Genomic DNA, 12,937 nt, shown 5'->3' with positions numbered 1-12,937 from the left:
CCTGAATCCCCCCGGCTCCCCCCTCCTGTCAGGGAGTTGCAGAGCCAGAAGGTCCCCCCTGAGCCTCCTTTGCTCCAGGCTGAGCCCCCCCAGCTCCCTCAGCTGCTCCTGCTGCTCCAGCCCCTTCCCCAGCTCCATTCCCTTCCCTGGACACACTCCAGCCCCTCAGTGTTTGTCCTGAATTGAGGGGCCTGGAACTGGACTTGAGGTGTCTCTCACTAGCACCCAGGACATTCCACCAGGCTCCAGCCCCTCCATGTCTTTCCTTTCCTCAGGGACAGGCCATGGATGTCCCTCAGGAGGGACCCCTGGATGTGTCCAGCAGCCCTGGCGTGGTTTTGGGGCAGAGCTGGCAGAGCAGTCCCTGCCCAGCGGGGCTCCTGCCCCAGCAGCTGCTCCTGCAGCTGTCCTGACCAGTTGGTGGCTGAGTTTTACAAGATATCTGTCTGTAATTAAAAAGCAACAGCGCTCTGGCAGCCATTAGAAAAATGTATCCCTGGATTGCATCCCACCAGGAGCATTTCTGGGGGGGGAACACGGCGGGACAGGATGGATGTGACCACGCAGGACCTTCCCAGCCACTCTGATTATCTGCTGAACTGCTCTGCCAAAAACACCACCGGGATCCAAGAACCCACTGGCTCCCTTTGGGCTGGCTGAGGGTCCAAACTGCTCCTCTCCTCCTGCCTGTGCCACTCAAACCTGCCCCGTGCCAAGACATCTGCTCTCAAGGTGCTCCAAAGGGTCTGGGATCCACAGGGCTGGGGAGGGGGGTTAAAACACGAGAGGATTTTCTCCATTTGGAGCACGTTAAGACATCGTGCCTGTGCCAGCCAAGCAGCACTCCCAGAATTAGCAAAGCTGGGGCCAGACAAAGCCTGGCACAGGAGGGAGCCAGGTGGTGCTCCCTGATCCCATCCCTGGCTCACAGACCTGGGACCTGTTAACAGGAGGTGTCCTGCAACCTGTGCAGGCTCCAGAAAGGGCCTGGAGTGGCTCAAAACCTTCCCTGGTAGACTTTTCCCTGGTGCACGGAGCTGATGGGCTCTGGGAATGATCCCTCTGGAGCAGGCAGGGACAGGGGACACGCTCAGCCACAGCCCCCTGCTTGCATGAGCAGGGAACCAAGGCTGCCTGCCTTCCCTGGCAGGTGCCATGCTCCAAACACTCTGGGATCCATCCCATATGCTCCAGTGGAAGCAGAATTCCAGCCTGCAAACCCTGCACACGGATTTGTAAACCTGTGTGTGCACAGTAATCAAAATGCTTAATAATCCTGATGGCAAACAGACCTGAAACCCCAAAGCAGCTTCTCTCTGCATCAACTGCACCAGGAACAGGTTCCACTGAGGAAAAAACCTCCCTTTTACTGGGATTTCTTGTAGGGCAAAGAGCCATCTAACCACAGCCAGCAAACACAGAGAGGGATAAATAAAACCCCTGGCATGGAAAACCCCAGCACTTCACCTGCCAGGCAGCACCCAGGCATGTCCATTTTGACATGTTAACATGGACACAGGATCAGGACACCACAGGGGATCAGGACCCCCAGGGCACAAACCTACACACCCACCGTGGAGCCTCTGACCAGGTTAGCAAAGAAATCAATGCAGGAGGAGGAGAAATTCCCTGTTCATGGGGCATTGCCAAGCTGGGATTGCAGTTTGGGACTCCTGGCACCCACAGCCATGATTAATCCAGCCAGTGTTCTCTCCTCATCCCTCATCCCAGCCTCCAGGATGTTTTCACATGCCAAGTTGCGTCTGGTGGTGCAGCAAAGTCTTCTCCATCCCCACCAGAGTTTGCTTTTCTCTTCCACACCTACTGGAGCCCATCTAATCCCCAGGGATCGGAGGAGGCTGGTAGGAAAACACCCCTCCCGTGCAAACCACGTGTTCTGCCATTCCCCTCTCCAACTCACACAGTGCCAGGGGCCAGAGGACAGAGCAGCTCCCAGCCAGGCTGGGATTAAGGTCCTACTACACAACAGAGGGAAAAGAGGCAGGAAAAATCCGCTCTGCTTAATTACCCAAACCACCCCAGCACTGGACTGTTCGAGCCACCCCTCCTGACAAAGGTGGGAATGTTCTTTTCCACGAGCAGAGGTGCTCCTGGTTCTCCTGCAAACAAACAGAGCTGGGCGCTCCCCACGCAGGGAGGGGGCCGTGGCTTTGCATTAATGCTCTTGGCAGAGGAGCCCATGTAGGTTTTGGACTCCAGCTCAGGGCTGGAACAGCAGAGCTGGGGTGGCCAACATACATCACAGCACTCACTTGGCCCGAGTCCACTTCGAGCCAGTCCAATACCCGGTTTTATCATCCTAATTACGAGCAGATTCCCAACTCCTTTCCTCCCTCCCAGAGGAATCTTCAGCTTTACCCTTTTCTTCCTCCCTCTGGCTGGTTGAAATCAGCAGGTGAATCACAGCCCTTTGTTATTTTTGTTATATTATTGCTGGTAGACAAAGTTTGGCCTCTTTCATTTTCCTTTTATTGCAGCTTCTTTTGTGCGGATTAAAATAATTGATATTGATAACATGCTCTGCCCCCTGCCCCTGTTCCCAATTATTTGCACAGGCTGGGGATCCTGCCTTATGGATAGGACAGGAATGGTCTTAATTAGCCTTCTGGGCTCCAGAACTGGTTCTGGTTTTGATTTGAGAGGTTTGGGATTGTGCAGCCTGATTGTTGTGGGTTGGGGTCAGCAGGGGCTGCCGGGGGCTGGCTTTGAGCTGCATTTTCCCAGAGTGCTGCCAGGTGCCCAGCAAAAATGGGGAATTTGCTGCAGCCACCTTCATGTCCAGGATTAAGAACTACAGCACTGAAGGGTCTTTCCATCCACAGTTTTACCAGGAATGAAGTTGGACCACTGGTGTCCTGCAAGAGCCAAGGGAGCAGCAGCCTTTGCACAAGGTCAGCCCTGCACTGAGTGGGGGAAACCCCAGGAAAGTCACTGATGGGAACAACAAAAAAAGGAGCATTAAAGATGGAAAGGTAGATGGAACTTTTGGGATCTGCAGAATTTCATTTCATAGAATCATGGAATGGTTAAAGCTGGAAAAGCCCTCTAAGAGTCCAACCATCCACCAGCACCACATTACCTGGGCACAGGATCAGGACACCACAGGGATCAGGTACCATGGTCACTACCAACCATGTCCTCCAGCTGCCCTGGGCAGCCCCTGCCAATGCTTGACAACCCTTTTCATGAAGAAATTTCTCTTGATATCCCATCTAAACCTCCCCTGGCACAGCTGGAGGCCGTTCCCTCTCCTCCTGTCCCTTGTTCCCTGGGAGCAGAGCCCGACCCCTCCCAGCTCCCCCCTCCTGTCAGGGAGTTGCAGAGCCAGAAGGTCCCCCCTGAGCCTCCTTTTCTCCAGGCTGAGCCCCCCCAGCTCCCTCAGCCACTCCCAATAGGAATTATGCTCCAAAATGTCAGATGGACTTGGATTAGAGACCAGAGGTGCTATAACATCCTGGGCCACTCCCAGTGGCTGTGATGTGAAGCCAGAGAAGGGAATATTGTTTCAGGACTGTTTCCTTCACCAAACCAGGGCTCCTCACCTCTGGAGCATCCCCATACACAGCATTTTCTATCTTAACCCCATTTCTATAAAACACAAATGCAAAACCACAGGTGAAGAGAGAGGGGAAGCTGAAGCTGAGCTTCTCTGGAACCAGAGAGGAGACGAGACTCAGAGCCAGAAAACAACCCACAGTCTCTAATCAGAACACACCATAATCACTGAAACAGATGCCAAAAAGATAAAACCATGGAATTCTGAACTGCCATTCAGATTATGCTCTGCATGTTGGACAGCAGCAGGATGCTCTGTCTATGTTCACATTTTGGGAGTGGAAGCAGGAAGGTCTCAGGACAACACCACAGAAAGCTCCTTTCTGTCCCTCCCCTGCAGCATTTTTTACAGGGAAGTTCTCAGTGAGGTTCAGGTTTGTTCCTGAATCCGTGATGGGGAGGGGAGGGAAGGGGAGAAATTGGTCTTTTAGGACTGTGGTTGGGAAAAATAGCATCACCCAGCTGGCACATGGACACTGCCTGAACTGCCAGAAGGCTGGGATAGAGTAAGAAAACATGGAGAAATGCCTGGCAGGAGAGGAAAGGTCTGGGAAAATTAATTTACCAAAGGAAAGCAGACAAGAGAAATGAGGTTTTATGCACAGAGCACTCACCTCGTAGTGATAATCCATGCATGTTAACTCTCTCCAGCAGCCATCCCCTCGGATTTTAATCAGCCCCTGGGGAAAAAAGACAAGCATACAGTCATAAATATTTTATTTTATCTTGTATCTCAAGATGCCAAATGCTCTGGTTAAACACACAGCCTGTAATGGCAGAGGCTGAAGGAGACCCAGGGCACATCCACATGCTGGGTCCAGCTGTTGTTCCCAAGGGAATGTTGTGCATATGACTCATTCCACTGCCATTTTACTGAAAATCTGATCCAAAATCCTTATGGAATGGGCCACATCACTTCAAGGGTGCTGGAAGATGCTTTGCCCACACCTGAGCCTTTGCAGAGTAGGTATGAGCAGCCCAGGGCTCCCAGGATCAGCAGAATCCCTGGATACCAGCAATAGGAAAATCCAGGCTCTGCCACTGGGCCCCTCTGTGTAACAGATAAATGTTCCCTGCAGCCCTAAACACAGCCATAGTCACTATTTTAAAATCCAAACCCAACGGTTTCCCTCTGGCAGAGCCACTTCTGCTGCCTGTGGAAAAGGGAACAGCGACAGAGCGGGATGGGGACCCACAGCCTGCCCTGAGCTGGCCACAGAGATGCAATCAAAGTAATTAGAGAAACAAAAGAGGAGCAGGGGAAGGAAGCTGACAGATCCAAACACAGATGGATGCACTAATGACAGCTCTGCTCCACCTCAGGTTAGAGGTTGGCAAGGAAACGAGCAGGTATCCGAGCCGGCCGTGCACTGATATCTCAGGGCAACAAGAGGGGAAATTTCCAAACCACTGGGTCCATTCCAGGCCTGGCAGTAATATTGGGATTAAATTTCTTTGCCTCAGAGATGAAGAGCAGAAAGGAATCAGTGGTCCAGAGCAGGAAGGACACCTGGGCAGGGATGAGCAGGAAGCCCTGCAATCAAGCCCTGCCAGCCCCAAGGGATGCGGGCTCAGCTTTGATGTGGGGAAAGGTCCCTGATTAGGATCACAATATCCCAAATTGAGGAAAGCTTCACTAGTCAAAAGGTTGAACGAGCTCTATCATCTGCATACAATTAGGGGGTATTTACCTACCTCTGACATTGCCCCTAATTATGATGTTCCTGCCTCCCTTAGGAGAAAAACAGAGGGAGTTCCTGGAAGGACCCGTTGCTGCTGCACCGGGAGCATCCTGAAGCTTCTTTACATTTACAGCAGGGAAGGTTTTCAAGCAGAGATCAGTGACTTTTCGTGGCTAAAATCTGAGAGCTCAGAGGAGGAAATTGCAGCACTATGGCCCACCCTGGCCTGGTGGTTTCATCCAAATTTACAGAATCATAGAGGGGATCACAGGGGCTCATCTGGTCCCACCTCCCTGCTCATGCTACAACAAGTCTTCACCTGCAGCATAAAACTAAGTTTAGCAGGTTTAGGGCTCAAGAAAAAAAAATCCAAATCTAAGACTCCCCTAAAACAGTCCAGACCTCTTGAATATCCTGAAATACCCAGTTCCCAAGGCTGTATTTGGGCTGTATGTCTGTCTGTCTGATCTGAGAGCAAAGGGCTTCTGAGTGTGGAAAAGAGAGGACAGAGCCAAGTTTAATAACTCCTCGCAGGTAGGAGAGGGATGCAGTGATATCACACAGGAACTGGGGTGGGAAAGCAGGGTGGTGGGGAGCTCCTGAGCAGATCCCATCACTCTGCAGGGCTGGAGCAGGAGGGGCCAGGACAAGACACATTCACTGTCAACACTCCCGGCTTCATCTTCCCCTCCCGAATCATCCCCGGCTCATCCTGCCCTCCAACCTTGTCTAAAATTACAGGATCCACTGATAGCATCTCACAGGATGTGCCTCAGCTGGCAGCCCTGGCAGGGGCAGGACAGAGCTAAGGAAGGCTCTGTGCAGGAATGCTGGAATATTAAAACAGGCCAGTTATCTCGATGACCTTCCCTCCTGCCTGCCCAGACTGTTCTCGAGCTCTAGGATTCCACACAGATAATTAAATCAAGTATCTGAGAGAAAAGCACCACACTGACAATCCAAATCTTCCCTGCAATGAGTCACGAAGGCAGTTCATCACATTTTGTTTACTATGAAGCTTTCAGGCAGGAAAGTCACTTAAAACCCTTATCATCAAAGCTGATTTTCAGCACAGAAAACTCCCACTCTCATAATTAGGGGGTGTTTCAAGTCATCGTTCCCCTGCTGCTGTCTTGGGTCCACTTCCACACTGGCAAGGGAGTTTTCCAGTTTTCCAAAGAGTTTGGACCAAGAAACAAGAGCATGAAGTGCACAGAAAATCTCTGTGTTCTGTGGCTTCAGCTGTGCTGAGGAGGAACCACGAAAGGAGAACGTGGTGGGTCACTCCATGATCCTGCCGTGAAGAATCATGGAAGCACTGAGGCTGGGAAAGATCTCCAAGATCATCAAGTCCAACAATCACCAGCACCACGAAACCACGTCTTCAAGTGCCACATCCACCCCCCCAGAGATGGTGACTCTACCCCTGCCTTGGGCAGCTGTGCCAGGGCTGGACAACCCTTTCCACAGGGAATTTCCTCCTAACATCCAGCTAAACCCACCTTGGTGCTATTTCAGGCCATCTCCTCTCGTCCTGGTGCTGTGGGTCCCTGGGTATGGTCCCACCAGGATGGGGCCTGACAAACCTTGATGCTCCACACTTGGATGGACTCGGTTTTTACCCAATTATTTGCCTCCTGCTGCCGTTTTTCTTGGAAGTCAGCTCCCATTCTCTGGGAGATGCAAAGTTTGAGACGTGGTCTCTGGGTCCAAGTGAGCACAGGAGGGTGGGAGGAGGAAGGGAGGAGCTGGGAATCCCCACGTCTGCCGGGGTTTCGCATTCCCGGGGTTTCTCTCAGCCTGCTGACAATTCCCAACCCATTTCCATGATTTCTGTGTGCCCACTGAACCAGCCTGGACTCTGCAGCTGCTGCCAGATCAAAGCCCAGGAAAACTCCCCACTCCCTGATCCCAGACAGGCTGGGGTACCTCTGATGGACCCCAATCCTCCTCCCTCTGGATGAGGAGAGGACATGGGAGGGATTAGAAGGAAAAGGAGCCAGAGGATGTGAGGATGGGACAACCCCAGGAGACTCCAGCAGACCAGGAGGACTCTCCTCTCATTTGGGCATAAGACACCAACATCTTGCAAGGAATATTTGGTGAGAATATATTAAGCAGAGTTCAAGGAGCGAATGATAAGGACAAATTAAATGGAAAACAAAGAAAGGAGAGAAACAATTGGATATTATTCCACCTTGGCATAATGCTCCTAATATTGTCATGTAGCAATGGGATCATTCAGGAAACATGGAAAAGATGTGCTGTGGCAAACTGCACACTAACTTGTTTCTCCTTTTCTAAATTCTCAAATTGCTTAAAAAGATGCTTTCCTCCTTTTTTTTTTTTAAGTTTAAAAAAATTTGGGAAGTTTCTTCCTAGTTCTGAGCTGGCAGAGCAGTAGCTGAAAACTTGAATTCTGCATCTATTTTGGAGGCTAAAGGGCAGGAGATGGGGAGTTTTGAAAACATTTTTGCACTTTCCCCTTTTTATGATCAGCTCTAATAGACAAAACTAAAAAGGGGGGGCGGGAAAATGGCTTTTAAAGTTTATTTTCCCTTTCCAATGATAAAGGCAAATGAATATTTACACACTTACAACCCCAGGAAAAACCAGGCACCCCAAAACCACCAGCTCTGTTTGCACCAGGGGGTGGCCGAGGGGACTTTCAGGATATCAGAAGGGGAAGGAATTCAGCAACACAAATTAAATATGAGCCAAAGGGAAGGAAACAGGTGGCCAAGTGAACCAGCAATTGCCCTTTCACCTCCCTGGCCTTGCTTTGAATCCCGCTCCAACCAGGATTATTAAATCCATCCTGATGGGAAGGAGGTTGCAAAGACTCTGGGGGTTGATGGTTTAGTTCAAGCTTTTGGCAGCCAGAAGGTGCCCCCCCAGTTCCTTGGAGCAGCAAGCAATCCTGGCCTGGGGAAGGGGAAGGTTGGGATCTCTATCCTGGGAATGTCCAGCGGCTCTGGGGGTTCCGCACACTCGGACATCCCCTGTGCTTCTCTCCACGTGGACACTTCAGAATGTTCCCCCTGGGCTGAATTAACTCCACAGTGAAATATGGGCTCAATATCTCCTTCCTTCCTTCCTTCCCACATCTGCTCCCTCGAGGGCACGGCCCAGGGGGAGGATGGAGATGCAGCACCTGCCTGGACCTGGGAAACACCAACCTCCAGGCTCCCAGAATGAAGGTGCATTAAATCCACCAGCATTTTTCACAGGAGAAGGAAAATTACATTTTGGGCTTTTTTTTTTTTTTTAATTTATTTTAATGCTGTTCAATAAAATCCCTGGGTTTAATCACTGCTGGCCTTGCTCAGCCCCCACAAACTCTCCATCCACCAGCCCTGCTCTGCATCCAGGAGTTCAGGGTCATGGATAAAGAGCATTTCCCACACTCTGGATACACTACGGGTGACTTTTGTCACCATACTTTTATTTTAGATAAGCTAGAGAAGATAAATAAGACACAGACAGATAAGATACCAGCTACATGGACAAGACCCCATTTTCCTCCAGCATCACTCCCAGCTTTGCTGTCTCACTACAGCACTCAAGGCAAAGTGACCATGCAGTCACTTGAGCAAGATCCACAAGCAACCAAAGGAAAAAAAAAAAAAATCTATTTCCCAGCAAATTCTTCGGAAAAATTCATCAAATCAAAATTGATCAAGCTCTGCTGCAGGGCTGGACCCAGCTCCTGAGGCATCAACCCAGTCTGGTTGATAAAACTCCCTCAGCCTGCTCAAAACTTGCTATTTATGACTAATAAATTCTCCTTCACACATGGGACATTGATGAATCCATTTGCCAACTGGCGGCCAAGGGACTTTTGGGGTGGAAATCAAAATCCCCCCTTCACTCCCACTGAACCAATTCCAGTCCTGCTCCACTGAGTCACCTCACGTGCCCCCTCTCTCTCCCCAGCATTGAAAATATCCAACAAAAGGGATTTCAGAGGACATTAAGCCGCAGAGAGGAAGTTTAGGAACAGCTTTTGTTTCCTACGTTTCGTGAGCTTGATGAAGTCGTGGCAGAAATCCCAAAGCCGAGGCCACGGCACACAGGGAATGTGATGTGGGACTGGGAAGCAGAACCTGAAGGATGGGAGCTGTGCCACTGCCTCCACAGACACGTCCCTCCTGGGTTCAGGGCACTGAAATCTGCCTTTGCCCTGTGAATCCTGGGATTCACCTTCCTGAGGCACAGCAGGATGAGCTCCTGAGGAGGATGGGCCCTCACTTTCCAGGAGCACACCTGGACACTGCTCCTTGGATTGTATCAGCCCCTGCTCCTGATGCTAGGATTAAGGTGAACACTGAGTGGGGAAGAGCTCCTGGTTCACTGGCAGATGTTCCATAAGGGAAAACCCCCCTGGATCCCCAGGACCTGCCCCTCCTTGGAGCATGGGATCTGCGTGTGCCCAGCCAGGAGCCCTTCACTGCACCCACATCCCAGCCACGGGGAATGGGAATCGCAGAAACCCCTCTCCAACCTCATCTCCCTGCTCCAAGGATTCTCCCTGCTCACCCAAGGCTGTCCCATCGGGATGCAGCTCAGCCACCCAACAGAGATGAGGGGGAGCATCCTCCTGGGAAGGTCCCTGTGGGTCAAACCTCCAGCACCCCCAGTCCTCCCACCCCATCCCTGCCCCACCCAGACTGGCCAGTCTCTGCTCCTCAGACCTCTCCTTCTCTCCTTCCTTTTTTGTTTGCTTTAATTAGTTTCTAATTACCCGATTCCCTTCTAATTAAACCTGCCCAAAGCAGACCCACAGCATCACCCTTGCTCCCTTCTCCATCATCTCCCTCGCTTCCATCCCTGACCCCCTTCCCCAAGGATCACACCCAGGCACAAGCACCAGTTTGAGATGCACCATCAGACAACTCCATGAGGATTTTACACTTCACACAAGGAGAAAAACCTCTCCAAAGAAGATGAATTGCTCCCTTATTTTCCTGATGCCAGCACTGGTGATTCACGGATCCAGGGGTGATCCCTCACGGACTCCGGGGTGATCCACCACAGATCCAGCAGTGATCCCTCATGGACTTGGGAGTGATCCACCACAGACCCAGGGGTGATCCATCCCGGATCTGGGATGATCCAGCCCCGTGGCTGTGGGTGCAGCCCCCAGCTCTGCCCACCAAGCCCCGCAGCTCCCGCTCCGACCCCGCGCAGAGGGAGGGAAGAGCTCGACTCCCACTCCCCAAATCCTGCCTTTCCCCTGCTCTCGGATGGCTCTGCCCAGCTGTGCCCCTTCCCAGCTCTGCACTTGGGTGATTCAAACTGAAAAAAAGCCGAAATAATTAAAATGTCATTCAAGCTCTGAGCCGATATGAGTCACTGTTACAAAAAATATCTGCAAAATTCTTTCAGGAGTGGGGGATAATTATATTCCTCCCTATCTATTGATTTTTCTCTACAATGCAGATGTCAGATTTTCCACGGTTTTTTCCCCTTTTTCTTTTTTTTTTTTTCCCTCCCTGGAGTGAGTGTCAAGGAGGAACAAAGCACTCTTTGAGACTTTTTCAGCCCAAAATTAATTCTGAAAAAAATGGTACAGACAGGCCAATAGCACGGGAAGCCGAGCAAAAGGCTGGTGACTCAAGCTATGTCTGCAAAACCCCCATTGATCCCAGCTCCAGAGGGAAGGGTGGGGAACGGGGCACCGGTGGCAGAAACTCAGAGTCAATTTAAAGACCTCTCTGTGTCTTCACTATGATAAAGATGGGTGAAAACCCACCAAAAAATCTCCATGATGGGCAATACTAAATTCCAGCGTTTCATCTTTCTCATCATATAAATAAGAAACACTCCCAGAGAAAATCCCAAATCCGTGCCCTTCCCACAGCACCTCTGCCGCCCGCGGAAAAAGGGGTTTCGGCATCTCTTTGAAAGCCAAACATTCACCAGCGTGCTCTGAAACAAACTGGCTGTAATTTAGAGCCCAATTCATGGAAGAGGAAGGAGCTTGACAAGGGTCAAATTTAAAAATAAAATTGTTTAAGGACTACATGGCAAAGCTGGAAGGGGCTCCCAGAGCCTGGCACCTGGAGCACGTAAATCCGAGGAACCCAGCAAGACCTTCCTTCTGCTGGGTGTCTAAAACTCCCTCTGAGCTGCTCCAAGACAGCACTTTATGATGTTTTCTTATTTATATACCTCCTAAAGGACACCAAGTTTGATTCCCGAGCCCAGCAAAGGCTGGAGCAATTTGAAAATTCAATGCATTTTCTACAGTCCGTTAATGCCTCAAGGGTCACGTTATGGCTGTGGAAATTGTTTGCATGCTTTTAAATATTTGCATAATTGATGAGTCCAAATCTTTGCCGTGAACTGTGGCTGGTGGCAGAGTCTGGATTTAGGCCAGACTTACCCCTGCTCTCCGTGGCTCCCACTCTGCTGGATGGATTAAGCTCTGTGGTGCAGGAAGGATGAGCTGGATCCCGTGTCCTGTACACGGTGTTTCATTCCTTTCTTCAGCAAGTGCCACCCAGGGAACACATGACACAGGTCTCAGGCTTCATGGAAATGTTTTCCTACAGCTCTGACAGCAGCAAACTCAAGGCTTTAGCAAGAGCCAAGCCTGATGTTCACACCAACCCCACTGAACCAACGGCTGGGAATTCAACTCCCTGCTGCTTCTTCCATGGAAAGAGAGAAATAACAGGATGCTCCATCCCTGGAAGAGTTCAGGGCCAGGTGGGATGGGGCTTGGAGCAACCTGGGATAGTAGGAGGTGTCCCTGCCCTTGGCAGGGGGTTGGAACTGGATGGGCTTTAAAGTCCCTGCCAACCCAAACCCCTCCATATCTTCTGATCCTTCAGCCAGACAATGGCAGGTTGATGCTGCTCAGCTGACACTGCTGATGGAACACCTTTGTTCTGTACCTTGCACATCACTTCCAAGCCCACAGCCAAGAGCAGATCCAAGCTCTTGTTCAGATCCAAGCCTGCACAGGATGGCACTTCCCATCATCTGGAGAACATTAGTTCTAGTCCAACATTAGCACACTATAGATCAGGTCCCAGACTCCCTGGAACAATTCCCATCCCTGGAAGCATTCAAGGATGGGTTGGACGGGGCTTGGAGCAACCTGGTCTGGTGGAAGGTGTTCCTGCCCATGGCAGGGGGTGGGACTGGATGGGCTTTAAGGTCCCTTCCAACCCAAACCATTCCAGGATTTGATGATGATTCAGGTGAACAGACCCTCCACCTGCCTGGGACCCCCTGCACAGATGATGGCCCCAGGACAGGTCCCACCTGCAGAAGGTCAGGTGAACATCCAGATCCTCCTAAAACAGGCAGGGGTTGGTCCAGCACAGAAGCCAAACCAGAGTCACCACAAACACGACCACAAACCCCCACAAGCGGAGGGACTGGAAACCGCTCTCCTGGAAGAGAAGTCACCGCTGTTGACTTTGTTGTTGTTTGATTTGCTGGTTTTCCCCCTTCAACTCCCCAAAAAGACCCTTTGAGAAGCCACCACGACTGCACCAGCATCTGGGTGACTTTGAAGGCAGCGCTGCAAGGAGTGGGTGAAAGGGATTTTGAAAAGTCCTTGGCATTAGCGGCTCCTGCCTTTTACAGCCACCGAAGGAACAACAAGTCTTCCTGCCAAGGGCTATTACCAGACAAATGGAGAGAGATCAGAGGCACAAAGGAGG

At 51.0% G+C, this 12,937-nt stretch overlaps 1 protein-coding gene across 2 annotated transcripts in view; it reads right to left on the bottom strand.

Moving 5' to 3' along the window:
• Nucleotides 1–12,937, bottom strand: part of LMF1 (lipase maturation factor 1) — a 159,902-nt gene that overhangs the window by 87,166 nt on the left and 59,799 nt on the right. For both annotated transcript variants that reach the window (XM_032704435.1, XM_032704436.1), the window contains exon 5: nt 4,191–4,256. In XM_032704435.1, coding sequence (XP_032560326.1) covers nt 4,191–4,256 — 66 coding nt within the window. The remainder of the gene's footprint in view (nt 1–4,190; nt 4,257–12,937) is intronic.

Source organism: Chiroxiphia lanceolata, chromosome 16 (assembly GCF_009829145.1).
Source record: "Chiroxiphia lanceolata isolate bChiLan1 chromosome 16, bChiLan1.pri, whole genome shotgun sequence".
NCBI classification, from domain to species: Eukaryota; Metazoa; Chordata; class Aves; order Passeriformes; family Pipridae; genus Chiroxiphia; species Chiroxiphia lanceolata.
The sequence above is the reverse complement of the archived record's forward strand: the minus strand, read 5'-3'. Positions and strand labels throughout refer to the sequence as shown.